Raw genomic sequence first — 15,948 nt, 5'->3', positions numbered from 1 at the left:
AAGCAGTAGAGCACAATGCCCAGGCTCTGACTTGAAGCTTCAAGCCTTCAAGCTTCAAAACCAAAACCAAAACAAAAAAGAGTCTCATTCCATTCAGTAACTGGTTTTCTGAAAGAAAATTTACTTGACCTCCTATCATACATATTTACAGAGAATATTTGGTCATATTCTTTTTTTTTTCTTTTTTTGTGCTGGTCATGGGCTTGACCGCTGGGCTTATGTGCTGACCCTGAGCTTTCGTGCTCAGGACTAATTCTCTATCACTAGAGCCACAGCTCCACTACTAGCTTTTCTAGTAGTGCATCAAAGTCTCATGAACTTTCCTACCAGGCTGGCTTTGAATCGCAATCCTCAGCTCTCAGCCTCCTGAGTCCCTAGGATTACAGGTGCGAGGCACTGGCACCTGGCTATCTTGGCGTGTTCTTTCTATCCATGTAAGCACAAAGCATACAAGGTTTTTGTTTTGTTTTGTTTTTTGAGGGGGGGAGGGAGATTAATTTTCCCAGGCACAATGGCTCAAGTCTGTAATAGCTCCATGGGCAACGCAGATCCAAGACTGGATAATCCAAGCCAGCTCAAGGAATAAAAGTTCTTAAAACTCCATCTCAGCTAATGACCAGAATGTGGTGGGGGCATTCCTGCATCCCAAGATATGGGGGAAACAAATGGTGCAAAGGGGAGTGCATGCAATCCCAATGGGAACGGGAACCACAAATAGGAGTATCACAGTCCAGACTGGCCATACACATACATAGAGAGCCCATCTTGAAAATAACCAACACAAAAAAGGATCTGGTGGAGCGGGCCAACTGGTAAAAATGATTAGTTCTGATGTTCAGATGTCTAAAATGATATGTGGCTGGCACAGGTCCTCGCTCTTGTTAAATCTGGGGGGAGACAGATGACCTTAAATGGGCTTCCCTTACCTTCCCACTCAGCAGCCTTAGACTCCCACTTAAGACTCATTCTGCCAGGTCGCGTCCTTTCAGGAATGAGTAAAGCACCACACTCACAACGTAACCGTTCCGAACGCATTCTCGGAAGCTCGCCCGGGGTGTTTCAGCCTTGGGGTGGACGGTCCTATTTTGATGACCCGCAGATTTCGCGGTAATGGAAATACAAGTGCTGCGGGCTTCCCCGCCTTCCTCGCTCTAGGCTTTCTCCGTCTGTGCGAACCCCGCCGCCCGGGCTCCCTAGTAACTCCCAGGACAGCCTGAGGACCCAGGAGCCGAGGAAAAGTAGGAAGTGGGAGCCATGGAAACGGCGGAGGGAGGCAGGGGGCCGCCGAGAGCGGTGGGCGAGGAAGGAACCTCCCCCGACGGCGGCGCGAGGGCGCTCCTCCGATGACGTCACGCGGCCTGCGGTGACGTCACGGCCGTGACACGCCAGTGACGCCGTTGCCGCGGCGACTCCTCGTCGTCTCCGCCCCCTTCGCCGGCTCCCCCCCTCCCCCCTCCCCGCCCCGGGTCCTTCCCCGGATCCCCTCAGGCTCGGCTGCGCCGGGGGCCGCGGGCCGGGAACCTGAGGTGGCCCCGGCGCCCTCTCTCCCGCGGCGCCGCCCCGGCCGCCCCTCTCGCGTTGCCCGCGCCCCCCGCGCCCTCCGCCCCCGCCTCCCCCCCGCCCTCCGCCTCCCTTCCCCCTCCCCGCCCAGCAGCGGCCGCTCGGGCCCGGCTTTCGGTTATAAGATGGCGGCGCTGAGCGGCGGCGGCGGCGCGGAGCAGGGCCAGGCTCTGTTCAACGGGGACATGGAAGCCGAGGCCGGCGCCGCGGCCTCTTCGGCTGCGGACCCCGCCATTCCTGAGGAGGTGAGTGCCGGCGCCCCGCCCGGCCCCGCGCTCGCCGGCCGGCCGGTGTTTACCGGGGTGTGGGGGGGGGGACGGAGGCGGCGGCGGCGGGGGGCTCGGCGCCCCTCGGCCCGCTGCTCCCACGGGCTCCGCGGCGCGGGAGGTGGGCATCACCCGCGCGTCCTTCTCCGTCACGCGGCCCCTGGCTACGTAAACACACACACACGGCGGCCCGGGGGGTTCCCTGCTCCCCACCCCGGACGGGGGGGATCGGGGCGGTGGAGGGGGCAGGAGGCGATCGGAGGGGCGAACCTCGGGGGCTGGTCGGGGAAGGTCACGCCTGGCTGAAGTGTCCAGCCCTGCATCCCTCGGATGTTTTCGCTCTTCGGGGGGTAGGGGTGGGTGGCGGCGGTGTCACCGAGGTCCGTGAACGGAGCCAGGACCCCAGCCCGAGTTACCGCCGTGTGTAATTAGTACATGATCACGGGGATGACGGGGCGCAGCGTCTCCCTCCCTCCCTCTCCCCCCCCCGCTTCCCCCCTGCCTTTATTCCTCCCCCCCCCCCCCCGCTTTCAGGCCGCTGTCCCCCCTCCCCGTTTTCTACGTGGTCGGGGGCATTTCTCTTCACCTGTTTGACCCAGAGGATGGTTTTGATTTAGTCTTCTACTTGTCCACCTCAGATCGCCCCATTTCCGCCCCATTTCCCATTTTGGCATCCCGGTCTTTGGTCCTTGGTTGGTGCCCAGTCGCTGTCTGTTCTCCCCCATCCCGTCCTCATCCTCCGCCCCGGCGCCTTGCATTTTCCAATCGGACCTTCCTGCCTGTTAACCTCAGCTTCCACGGAAGAGCGTTTTACGCTTCTCCCACCCCCAGCCTCTCGAGGCCTCCGCCTCCATTCCACCGCTCCCGAACGTCGTTATCTCTTCTTCTCGTCACAAATCCTTCTGGACACTTCGGAGCTAGCTACTCACTTTCCGAACCCTGAAGCTGTCAAGATACCATCAAGTTTCACCTGGCTTTTGCACCCTTGCACTATTGGCACTTTGTGGCTAGTCCTTTAGTGTGTGTTCACACCTCTTTATTCCTTTTTTTTTTAAAGGATAGCTTTGATTGATTTCTGTTGTCTTCTCTCAGCTTGTGTTGCATTCATTATTCAACTTACCGTCTTTTCGTCAATTTAATAGACATTCTCTTTACCACATAAAGTTGCTACATGTAGTATTTTGGTATTTGATTGCATAAAATAGTACACTGTTGTGTTTTTAAAAATTGTTATTTTAAAGGTGATGTACAGAGGGGTAACAGTTTCATAAGTCAGGTAATGAGTATATTTCTTTGTGAACACTATCTCTTTACTCTCTCCACTTTTTATGTTTTACAAACAACAATAATATGGGAACCGTGCTTCACAGTTATTGATTAGATAATGTAACTTCTGTTGACTTTGCCCAAAGTATTCTTTTCGGTTACTTAACCTTTTATTTCCTAACCCTCATACACTGATTGTTTCTTCTCTGCAATTTTCTTTTACCTGTTTTAATGTCTGTGGAGATTCTGCTGATATACTTCTATTATTTTATATACTTCTATTCTTTCATAATCTTGTTCTCCTCCCCTCATTGTTCTGTTTTCACTGCTTTTTTTTTTTGCAATCTCTTATATCCTCTCCACTTTCGCCCAAAATGTGTCTGTACCATCATTTGATCTAGGCAAAAAAAATTCTTATACTTTTTTCTAACTTAAAATCATTCCACTGTCTAGTTTGTATTTCTGCTCAGGTAAGTTTCTATCAATAATATCTGCTCATTTATCTCAGCTTCTTGGATTCCAAGGATAAAGCTCTTCCTTTCATCAATTTCCTACTTTAGTCTGTTTCCCTTGTCCCCAGTTACCATTCATTCTGCCTTGTTTCCTGCCTTTTGCTATTTAACTTACTGATGCTTCCTCTTGTCTTCCTCACACCTCCAAATTCCTTCTTATTTATAAACAGCTTTGTTCTGTTGACATGGAAATTTATTTTTAGAATACATTGTTTTTAATGGATAAATACTAGGGGTCACATCTGCTGTCTATTTTCTTCAGGAATGAGATATTGCCTTTGTGTTACCAGGCACAGGTGCCTCTGGGGTTTGCTTTTACTCTGCAGTACATGTGTGATTTTCTTGAACTGTATCCATGTTTAAGGCCTACTATAGATAAGAATGGACGTGTTAATGGTAGGTACTAACTAATTCTCTATGACAGGGAGAATTTTGTTACAGTTTGCAAATTCTGTAGAGAAGCTTTTTATTGTTACATTTCTACACTGTTATCTTTACTTAAAAGGGCCAGATTGTTGGACTATATACATCCTGAAGCTTCTGATTCAGGAAGGAGAGCTTTAAGCTTTAGGGCCATAGCTTTATGTGTTTGGTACACTTCCTTGACAATGACCAGTTAGGGCTTGAGAATCTCTAGGCTAAATGAAGTTAAATATAAATTGCCAATAATTAGAAAGTGTGTTTGGATCTTCTGAAACTGTTTCCCGTTGACCTCTTCAAGTTTTAGTGTTTACTGTTGAATGGATTTTTGTTCTGTAAGAGCTGGTAATTTATTTGGAGGTGGACAAAATTTATAAAAGTGACTTCGGTCGAATGTAGATAGAAGTACTACAGATAAAAGAATTCCTCTAAGAAATAATTTAAAATTTAAAATTGTTATTAATTCAGAAGATACTGAAATTGAACTATACTTTTTTTTTTTTTTTTAATTACTGGTCCTGCAGCTTGAACTGAAGACCTGGCCCCTATCCTTGAGCCTCTTTGTGCTCAAGGTTAGCACTCTACTATTTGAGCCACAGCACCACTTCCATAAATTATAGTCTTTTATGTGTATATGTATGCATGTATATACGTATGTCCTGTACTGGGGCTTGAACTCTTGACCTGAGTTCTGTCCCTGAACTTTTTGCTCAAATCTTGTACTCTATAACTTGAACCACAGCTCCACTTCTGGGTTTTTGGTAGTTAATAGGAGATAAGAGTCTTAGGAAGTTTCCTGATTGGGCTGGCTTTGAACCATGATCCTCTGATTTCAGCCTTTTGAATAGCTAGGATTATAGGCGTGAACCTCCAACACTGTTTTCCTTATGCTCACTTAAAGGAATATCTTGTCATTGTTAACTACATGAAATGAAAAATTGTCTGCATAATGATTTATTTTCAATATTTGGCTTAACTGCCAGTAAAATACTACCTTTAAAAAGGTTGCAATGGGAAATTGCAGATTCACCAAAAACTCCCCAAACCAAACTACAATTGTAGAAGGAATGCATGTTCAAAATTTGAAAAACTTTGGAAAAATACAAGAAAAGTCATCTATAATCTTACAATCAAGATATAGATACACATTTTCCATCTATTCTTTCTGTATTGCACTTCAAGCTGTTCTCTTTTTTGGGGTGGGGAGGAGGGAAGGAAGGTATAGAGCCTGAACTCAGGGCCTGAGTGCTATTCCTTACGTCGGTGATCAAGGCTAGCTGTACCACTTTGAGCCACAGTGCTACCTACTTCTGGTGGGTAATTGGAGATAAAAGTCTCCTGGACTTTTCTGCCCCAGCTGGCTTCGAACCGTGATCCTCAGATCTCAGCCTCCTGAGTAGCTAGGATTATAGGCATGAGCCACAGTCACCCAGCTTGCACTTATTCTTTATTGTGTAATACACTATATGATTTTGGAAATTTTTAAACAACATAGCAAAACTTTTTATCATTAGATAAAATATGATTTATTTAACTGATTGTTTTGGGTGATACTAGGTTATTTTTAATTCTTGGCTGTTATCAAGCATCTTTAACAAAGAATGTAGATTTTAGTATTTTAAAATGTTGGTGGGGAGTAAACAAAGTTCTTATGTATTTGTACTATGTAAGTGCCCAAAAGAGACTATTCATCAACCCACTATTAAATGAATAAGCTTATACTTAAACATTTACTTCTGTCCATTTATATTTTCCTCATGTTATTTACTTTCCGTGACCATATGGTTTGATATGGTATATGGCATAATATGACCATATGGTGTAATAAATACATTTATCTAAAAAAATGTGTGATACCAGGGTGTAATATTTACTACCTATTCCTCTTACGCCATGTTTCTTACAACTGCATTGTAATTATAGTTGTATTATTTTCTGTTTTTAAGATCTCTTATCATCAGTATTGGTTAAGCCATGTAATTATAATAATGCATTGGCTAGGGAATATTCTGGAATGAGATCTCCTTTATAATGAGGCCACTGTATTAAAACTCATCTTTGTGAACCATACCAGTTGGATTGCATCATACCCCCTAAAAGTGGTATTCTCACTAAGGTACTGCAAATGCAGTTCTTGCTTAAATATATTATTCAAATGTTTCCTTTAGGCAAAAGTTATGAAGTATCTGTCTTTGGCATTTCCATGTTCTCCTCTTCTACCTTTTTCTTTCTCCTCACTTAAAGAACTTCTTCCTTTAGATAACACTCATCCTTTTATTTAGAAAGTTATCTGGTATCAGTCATTTACAGGTTGGCAATTGTCAGCAAGCAGATGAGAAGGGAATGTTAGGCTGAGTGCTTGAATTATTGAATGTAGTAAATTGTGGTCACAGATTGATTTTATTTGGACATTAGGCCAGGAAAATTAGAGTAACCAACAAGAGCATTCTGACTTTTCTTGTTATTCTGTCCTCTGCTTTCTTGATTTGGATAACTAGGAATCACAACAGGCCGATAGCAGCTGGCAACCTGTCTGTGTTCTCTTGAGTGATGGGGAAGAAATTCAGTGTTCACTGTCTTGTGTGTGGATTTGTTCTTGTTGTTTTTATATTTGTATTTACTAAGACCTGTTACCTACCAAGTTGTACAATAGGACAACATTTTAGAATTCTTTTTCTTTTTTTCTTTCATTATGGCATCATTTTCTCCTTTGCAGAAGTGGCATTTTGTTTCTTTGAAACCTTAATAGTAATTGAGCTGAGTACTTAGTGAACTTGTGTCATAATCCACTTGTTTTATGAAATCTTATGTGTTCCTATTCTTAAATTTCTGCCAAAAATTATCATTAAGTTTTTCTTTGTGTTTGTGGCTCTTATTCTCCCTCAAATTTTAAGTTTACTGTTTATTTCACCTATATTGATTATTTTGTAAAGTCAGAATTAGAAATAATAATACAACTTATGACTTAAAAATAAATGGGCCTATTTGGAAGCTTTTTTTTTAAGGTTAAGCAGTATTATTTCAGTTGTATTGTTACATATAATTTCATATTCGTTAATCAAAAATATAATTTTCATTTGTTCCATTCCTTTCTTAAATATTTTATAGATGAATTGATGTGTTGTGGGAGATAGTTTTTTAATTTTCTTTTGTCTAGGAACCTAATTTACTATTATACTTAATGAACATGGTAGTCAAAAGAAGCTCCTATTGCTATTGCTCTAACGTTAATTTTTTTTCTAACCTTTATCCTTTGAGATTATTTTGTTTTTCATGTTTTCTCTTGAGCTTAAAAGAAACTGTTATTCTTGTTCCTTCTTATATCAAGTCTTTGCATTTGAAGGAAATTGGATGCCCAATAATTCCTTCTTGGACCCTGGGAATGCCCTTGATACAGAATATAAAAATTGCTTTGGGGGCTGGGAAGGTGGCTCAGTAGTAGAGTGCTTGCCTTGCATACATGAGGCCCTGGGTTCAATTCCTCAGCACCACATAAGCAGAAAAGCCAAAGTGGCGCTGTGGCTCAAGTGGTAGAGTGCTAGTCTTTTTTTTTTTTTTTTTTTTTCTTTTTGCTATGTGGTGCTGAGGAATCAAACCCAGGGCCTCAGGCATGCAAGGCAAGCGCTCTACCACTGAGCCACCTTCCCAGCCCTAGAGTGCTAGTCTTGAGCTGAAGAGCTGAGGGACAGCGCCCAGACCCAGAGTTCAAGCCCCATGACCGACCAAAAAAAAAAAATTGCTTTGGCCAGCTGCTGGTGGCTTTTGCCTATAATCCTAGCTACTCAAGAGACAGAGATCTGAAGATCGCCATTCAAAGCCAGCCTACCCAAGAAAGTCTGAGAGACTCTTATCTTCAGTTAACTGCCTGTAAACTGGTATTGGTAATATGGCTTCAAGTGGTAGAACACTGGTCTTGAGCAAAAGAGCTCAGTAACAGCATCCAGGCCCTGAGTTCACGCTCCATGAGCGACCAAAAAAAAAAAAAAATTGCTGTGAACTCAATTAACTTTATATCTTCTAGAAATTAAACATCAAGTGAAGCTTCATTTTTATTCTTATTATGTAGCTATAGTTATTGCTAACACTTTTGAGACAGTTGTATCATAGCATGATGATTTTCAAAGTACTCCAGAGCTCCAGGACAAGTTTTAGAAAGTTTTACAGCTGTAAGAAATACACATTTTTATGCAAATAAAGATAACCCTGAGATACCACCTTACCCAGTCAGAATGTCCCACATCCACAAATCAGCCAACGACAAATGCTGGAGGGGATGTGGAGAAAGAGGAACCCTATTACACTGCTGGTGGAAATGTACACTTATACAACCACTTTGGAAAGCAGTCTGGAGGGTCCTTAGAAAGCTAAAGATTGACCTCCCTTACGACCCAGTCATACCACTTCTAGGCATCTACCCTGAACAACAGGAACCAATATACAAGGACACGTGCACCTCCATGTTTATTGCAGCACTGTTCACAATAGCTAGGATATGGAAACAACCCAGATGCCCCACCACAGATGAATGGATCCAAAAATTGTGGTATCTATACACAATGGAATATTATGCAGCCATTAGAAATGACAAAATAATGGCATTTGCAGGGAAATGGATGGAGCTAGACGGAATCATGTTGAGCGAGGTAAGCCAAGAGCAAAGAGACAAACGGTACATGGTCTCCCTGATAAGTGGATGCTAAATCCAAAATGTTAGGTGATACGACAAAACTAACAGGACTTAAGAAACAAAGAACTCCCACTCATCTGGTCAAACCACTACTAAATATCCCCATGCTGCTGATCACATGTATGGTGTATATGTGTACACCATTATATGTTATAGACTGTGATAGACAATTTGCTCCAGGAAAGTTAGAATGAACTTGTGACTTTAAAGAGCATCATTATTCCACAATACTGTGAAATTCGGGAAATTATGTAATCACTTAATCACAATCAAAAAAAAAAAAGAACCTCGGGGAAGGTAGGGAGGGAAGGGATGGTAGGGGGAAAACAATGGTGGGGGTAACAATGCTCAATAGGAAGTGTACTCATTACCTTACTCATGTAACTGTAACCCTCTGTATAGTATCTTTACAATAAAAAATAAAAAAATACACATTTTTATATGTAAAATAGTTTTTCACTTTTTTTTTTTTTTTTTGGTCGGTCATGGGGCTTGAACTCTGGTCCTGAGCACTGTCCCTCAGCTCTTCAGCTCAAGGCTAGCGCTCTACCACTTGAGCTACAGCGCTACTTCCGGTTTTCTGGTGGTTTATTGGAGATGAATTTCATGGACTTTCCTGCCTGGGCTGGCTTTGAACCACTATCCTCAGATCTCAGCCTCCTGAGTAGCTAGGATTAGAGGTGTGAGCCACCGATGCCCTGCTTCACATATGTTTTTATATATCTTTTGTGTGTGTGTGTTTTTGTGGGTCATGGGGCTTGAACTCGGGCTGGGAGCAGTCCCTGAACTCTTTTGTTCAAGGCTAGTACTCTACTACTTTGATTCACAACTCCACTTCCGGTTTTCTGGTGGTTAATTGTAGATACCCATCTTATGGACTTCCCTGCCTAGGCTGGTTTTGAATCAAGATTCTCAGACCTCAGCCTCCTGAGTAGCTAGGATTACAGGCATGAGCCACCTGTACCCGGCTATACATTTTTTTTTTTGGTTGGTCATGGGGCTTGAACTTTGGGCCTGGGCGCTGTCCCTGTGCTCTTCAGCTGAAGGCAAGTTCTCTACCTCTTGAGCCACAGTGCCACTTCCGGTCTTCTAGTGGTTTATTGGAGATCAGAGTCTCATGGACTTTTCTACCCGGGCTGGCTTTGAATCGTGATCCTTAGATCTCAGCCTCCTGAGTAGCTAGGATTATAGGCGTGAGCCACCAGTGCCTGGCTTATACATTGTTTTTATCTTCATCTTCTATAAAAGCACTTGGTATATAGATAGGTACTCAGATATTTGGTGAAAGAATGAATGAAAACATTAGGTTTGAAAATTCATTTTTCTCTACCATTTTATATACATATATAAATATATAATTTTATATATAATATTATATGATTTTATATATAATATAGTAAAATATAATATAATATATTATATAAATATACATAAATACATATATATGTAGTTAAATACTAGTTAAAATCAGCTTACATAGTTGACAACCAAATTGGTTCAATAGGTAATTTGAAAATCACTGTTTGGGAGGTTTCAAAAGCTTCCTTTTTCTCTCCTTCCTCTCCTCTCTCTTCTTTCTCATTCACTCGGTAGTGCTGGGGTTTGGACTGAGAGCCTTGCACTTGTCAGCTGCTCTACTACCAGAGCAATAATGAATGAGTGCTTTGGAGCTTTTGTGTTTTAGCTATTTGGAGGGTAGGGTTGAGCCTTCCACTTGTGCTCAGGGCTAGCCTAGGGCTATCCATCCCACTAACTGTGTCTCTGCATAGCTAGAGTCAAAGGTATAAACCATGATAGCTGACTTATTTGTTGAGATGGGGGGGGGGTCTCATTAACTTTTTGCAGCTGTCTGGCCTCAAACAGTGGTCTTTGGGATCTCAAGGGCTTTCGTGAGAAGTTGCCTTGAGGCTTTGTTTAATGTTTACACTTTAATTATTGAGGTTTTTTTAGTCTGCTTTATGTGTTGGTTTTCTTGAAACAAAAAAGGGTTTATGGCTGTAAAATCCTTCAAGCTACTCTGTATAGTTTGAATTTTCTCATGTTAAAATGTATAGAAATGTTCAAAAATTGGTGTTTAAAGCAAGGGTCAGCATTTTTTTTTGTTAAAGGTTGGAATGGTAAATATTTTACACATTATGAACCATAGGGTTCTTGTCATAATTATTCATCAATACCAGTGTAGCTCAAAATTAGCTAATAGCCCATAAAAATGAATTATTTTGTTTGTGTTGCAGTAAAACACTTTTATGGACAAAAATTTTCTTAAGAAACAGCCTTAATTTTTTTCAACCACTTAAAAATGTAAAAGGAATTCTTGCTGGCTGTATACAAAACATGTGGTAGACTAGATTTATTAGTTTATGGACTGACGTTCCTGACTCCTGAAGTCTCGAGGAGAGCACTATGTTCTATTTGAAGTTTTAAAATGAAGACATGGCTTCAAAGAAAGTTCATAATTCCATTTACACATAATACTTTTAACATATAGCTGAGTTTTGACAAATTTGTTAATAGTCATGTAATTCCACCATAATCAAGATGTAGAACATTTTCATTATGCCACAATGTTTTCTATTTCTTTTTGCATTCAATTACATTTCTCATCCTGTGGCAAACTCTAGTATGATCTCTAGTTTTGCATTTTCTAAAAGGTTATAGCAGTGGAATAATATCTAATCTTACGTATTTGGATTCTTTGACTTAGTCTGATGTTTTTGAAACACATCATCATATGGTTGCAGTATCAGTAGTTTCTGTTTATTGCTTAACACTAGTCTATTGTGTGGATATACTACAATTTGTTAGACATTTCCTAGTTGGTAGATATGTGTGGTGTTTATAGTTTTTAGCAATTATGAATCAACCTTCTGTAAACATTTGGATTCAGGTTTTTTTTTGGAGATTGCTTTTTGAATAAAGAGACTAGAAGTGGGACTGTTGGCTCATAAGTTCATAGGAAATTGCCAAACTTCTAAAGTGGTATTGCATTTTGCATTGCTGCCCAGACAATTGATAGTTCCATTTACTCTTTTTTTCTTTTCAACACTTGGAATTGTCAATCTCTGTTTTAGACATTCTATTAGAAATGCAGTAGTAGTTAGTTCCTATGCTTGCGTTATTTAGTGCTGGTACTGAGGCTTGATCTTAGGTCTTCATGCTCACTTGGCATTTTTTGCTGAAGGCTAGCATTCTGTCACATAAGCCACATATCTTCACTTCCAACCTTTTGCTAGTTAGTTGAAGATAAGAGTCTTATGGAAAATAAGCACTGGTGGCTCATGCCCTGTAATCCTAGCTACTCAGGAGACTGAGATCCGAGGATCATGGTTTGAAGCTTGTCCAGGCAAGAAAGTCCAGGAGACTCATATATCCAATAAACTACTCAGAAAAAGATAGAACTAAAGTTGTGGTTGGAGCAGTAGAGTGCTATCCTTGAGCACAAAGTTCAAGCCCCAGGACCAGGGCGGGAGAGGTGAGGGAGAGAGTCTTACGGACTTTTGTGCTCAGGTTGGTCTCAAACCTTTTGAGTAACTAGGGTTACACTTGTGAGCCCTGGCATCTAGCCTTCATTGTAGTATTAATTTAATTTGCACTTTTCCTCATTTAGTACCCATACATTTTAATTGGTGAAGTGTTTAAACAGTGTGTTTTTGTGTATATTCTTACTGGGGAATTGTGAGGTGATACATAGTTAATTCAGTTTCTCAATTTGTATATGTGTGTGTGCGCATGTGTTTGTGTGTGATCTGGGCTTGAACTCCGGGTCTGGGCACTATCCCTGTGCTTTTTGTTGTTGTTATTGGTGTGGGGCTTGAACTCTGACTCTTCAGCTCAAGGCTAGCCCTCTACTACTTGAGTCCAGCTCAAGTACTTGAGTCACAGCACCACTTCTGGTCTTCTGGTGGTTAAATGGAGATAAGAGTTTTACGGACTAACTTTCTCAAGGTTGTCTTTGAACCGAAATTCTTAGATCTCAGCCTCCTGAGTAGTTAGGATTACAGGCATGAACCACCGGCACCCAGCTTGATTTTTTAATCTTGATCCTCAGATTTTAGCTTTCTGATTAGTTAGGATTACAGGCATGAGCCTGGCTTTTATTATTTCTTTTTACAGTTCATAGTGTGTTCTTATGTAATACATCTTAAAAGTCATAAAAGTTGTTTTTGTTTTTTTTCCCCCCAGCTGGGAATGTGGCTTAGTGATAGAGTGCTTGCCTAGCATGCATGAAGCCTTGGGTTCAATTCCTCAGTACCACATAAGCAGAAAAAGCTGGAAGTCGTACTGTGCCTCAAATGGTAAAGTGCTAGCCTTGAACAAAAGAAGCTCAGGGATGGTGCCCAAGCCCTGTACTCAAGCCCCTAGGACTTCCCTAGAAATTCTATGGTTTCAGAATTTCTTGTTTTTATTATTGGTCCTAGGGCTTGAACTCAGGGCCTGGGCACTCTCCCTGAGCATTTTTGCTCAGGGCTCGCACTCTGCACTTGAGAGCTCCATTTTTTGGTGGTTAATTGGAGAGAAGTCTCAAAGAGTTTCTTGTTTGAGCTGGCTTTGAACTCAGCCTCCTGAATACAAGCATGAGCCATTGGCATTGGGCCAGTTTTAGATCTTTGATCCATTTGGAGTTAATTTTTGTATATAATTAACAATTTATATCTTCTGTTCTTTTGCATTTCAGATTTAACCACACACCAATAAATTGTATATAAATATATAAGTATCTCTCTCTCTATATGTGTGTGTGTGTGTATATATATATATATATATTTTTTTAATTGTGTTGGCGTGGCCAGTGTCTCATATCTATAATCCCATCTACTCAGGGGATTTAGATCTGAGGGTCACAGTTCAGAGCCAGCCCAGACAGAAAAGTCTGTGAGACTCATCTCCAGTTAACCAGCAAAAAGTCAAAGATGGAACTGTGGCTAAAGTGGTAGAGTACTAGACTTAAGCACAAAAGCTCAGGGACAGCCCCCGAGCGAGAGTTCAAGCCCAGGTCTGAGATGCACTCTCTCTCTCTCTCTCTCTCTCTCTCTCTCTCTCTCTCTCAGATGTTCTGTCTCTCTCTCTCTTTCTCTTTCTCTTTCTCTTTCTCTTTCTCTCTCTCTCTCACTCTCTCTCTCTCTCTCTCTCTCTCTCTCTCTCTCTCTCTCTCTCTCTCTCTCTCTCTCTCTCTCTCTCTCTTTGTGTCTGTAGCTGGGCACTAATGGCTCATGCCTGTAATCCTAGCTACTCAGGAGGCTGAGACCTGGAGGATCAAGGTTTGAAGCAAACCTGGGCAAAAAATCCAGGCAGAAAAAGACATGAAACTGTTTCTAAAATAACTAAAAAAGCAGTGCTGGATGAGTGGCTCAATTGATAGAGCTCCAGTGGAGCAAGCAAGTCAAGCTAGTATGAGGCCTGAGTTCAGACCCTACTACTAGCAAAAGCAAAAAAAAGTGTCTGTATTGAACATGTACAAACTTCTTTTTCTTGTCATTATTCCCTAAGAAATTTATTATAACAACTATTTGTATAAGCATTTTCCAATGTTGGTAACTGAGTAGGTCCTGGAATTAATCATGCAGTTACTTAATACCTAGGATAGACCCTTTATATTTTGTGAAGTAAGGGTTGAGGCTCTCTCCTTCTTTTTCATATTAATATCTAAGTGTTTCACATTTGTTGAAGTCTCATCTTTTTCCGTATAAGTACTTTGGCACTCCTGTCTCAAAGACCAGCTACTCTGGCACTTTTTGAAACCAATTCCTTGTGTTTGTGAGTTTTTGATTCTGCTCTTTTACTGATCTGTATGTAAGTTTTTAAGTTAGGTGAAGTCCAATTCAGAGAACTAACACTTTGAAAGTTGATTTTTAAAATTTCTTGTTAACTAGATTAATCCAAAGATTACTCTAAATTAATCTTAATTAAAAATTAATCAAAAATTAAATTTCCTAATAAGCAATAAAGAAACTATTCTAGTATGTTAGATAAAAAGTTATGGCTCAAGTTGGTAGAGTGCCTGCCTAGAAAGTGTGAAGCCCAGCCAGGCGCTGGTGGCTCACACCTGTAATCCTAGCGACTCAGAAGGCTGAGATCTGAGGATTGTGGTTCAAAGCCACCCCAGGCAAGAAAGTCCGTGAGACTCTTATCTCCAATTAACCACCAAAAAACCAGAAGTGGCGCTGTGGCTCAAGTGGTAGAGTGCTAGCCTTGAGTTGAATAGCTGAGGGACAGTGCCCAGACCCAGAGTTCAAGACCCACAACTGACCCACCCCCCCAAAGAATAAGTGTGAAGCTCTAAGTACTAAGCCAGGTGCCAGTGGCTCACACCTAGCTACTCAGGAGGCTGAGATCTGAGGATTACTGTTCAAATGTAGCCCAGCAGAAAAGTCCACGAGAGTCTTATCTCCAATTAACCACCAGAAATGGCTCAAAGGGCAAGAGTGCTAGCCTTGAGCAAAAGAACTCAGGGACAGTGCTCTAGCCCTGAGTTGAAGCCCCGTGACCAGTCAGCCAACCAACAAACAACCCCCCCAATAAAAACAAAAAACAAAAAACAAAATTGTACTTAGCTGGGCACTGGTGGCTCATGCCTGTAATCATAGCTACTCAGGAGGCTGAGATCTGATGATCACCTTTGAAGCCAGCCAGAGCAGAAAAGGTCATGAGACTCTTTTATCTCTAGTTAACTACCAGAAAACCAGAAGTAGAGCTGATGCTCAAAGTGGCCCAGGCCCTGAGTTAAAGCCCCATGACAGATAGAAATAAATAAAACAGAAAATCTAGTACTACCAAAATATTAATTATTTCCTTTTTACCATATTACAATATAATGAAATTAGTCATGATGTATATGAGAAAGTGAGTATAGCATTATGTTTATTTACCAAAACAAGTCACTTAAAAATGTCCATCAGGGGCTGGGAAGGTGGCTCAGTGGTATAGCGCTTGCCTTGCATGCCTGAGGCCCTGGGTTCGATTCCTCAGCACCACATAAGCAAAAAGAAAAAAGCCGGAAGTGACACTGTGGCTCAAGTGATAGAACGCTAGCCTTGAGCTAAAGAGCTGGACAGTGCCCAGGCCCAGAGTTCAAGCCCCACAACCGGACCCAAAAAGAAAATGTCCATCAGGCTTTGGAGGAATTTACAAAATAGCTATATTACCCTGTCTTTATTACAAGAGTTCCCCTTTGAAACTTATTTTGTCTCTGTACTGTCAGAATTCACATCTTTGGCTGGGAATATGGCTTAGTGGTAGA

General features: G+C 41.8%; 1 protein-coding gene across 2 annotated transcripts in view; it reads left to right on the top strand.

The window, feature by feature from the left end:
• Positions 1-1,488: 1,488 nt before the first annotated feature.
• The window catches only part of Braf (B-Raf proto-oncogene, serine/threonine kinase), a 134,468-nt gene continuing 120,008 nt past the window's right edge, over positions 1,489-15,948 (top strand). For both annotated transcript variants that reach the window (XM_069996914.1, XM_069996913.1), the window contains exon 1: positions 1,489-1,805. In XM_069996914.1, the coding sequence (XP_069853015.1) occupies positions 1,686-1,805 (120 nt within the window). In that variant the 5' untranslated portion in view covers positions 1,489-1,685. The remainder of the gene's footprint in view (positions 1,806-15,948) is intronic.

This window comes from Dipodomys merriami, unplaced genomic scaffold (assembly GCF_024711535.1).
Source record: "Dipodomys merriami isolate MVZ:Mamm:240054 unplaced genomic scaffold, mDipMer1.0.p SCAF_5, whole genome shotgun sequence".
NCBI lineage: Eukaryota > Metazoa > Chordata > Mammalia > Rodentia > Heteromyidae > Dipodomys > Dipodomys merriami.
This window is presented reverse-complemented; position numbering and strand designations above follow the sequence as displayed.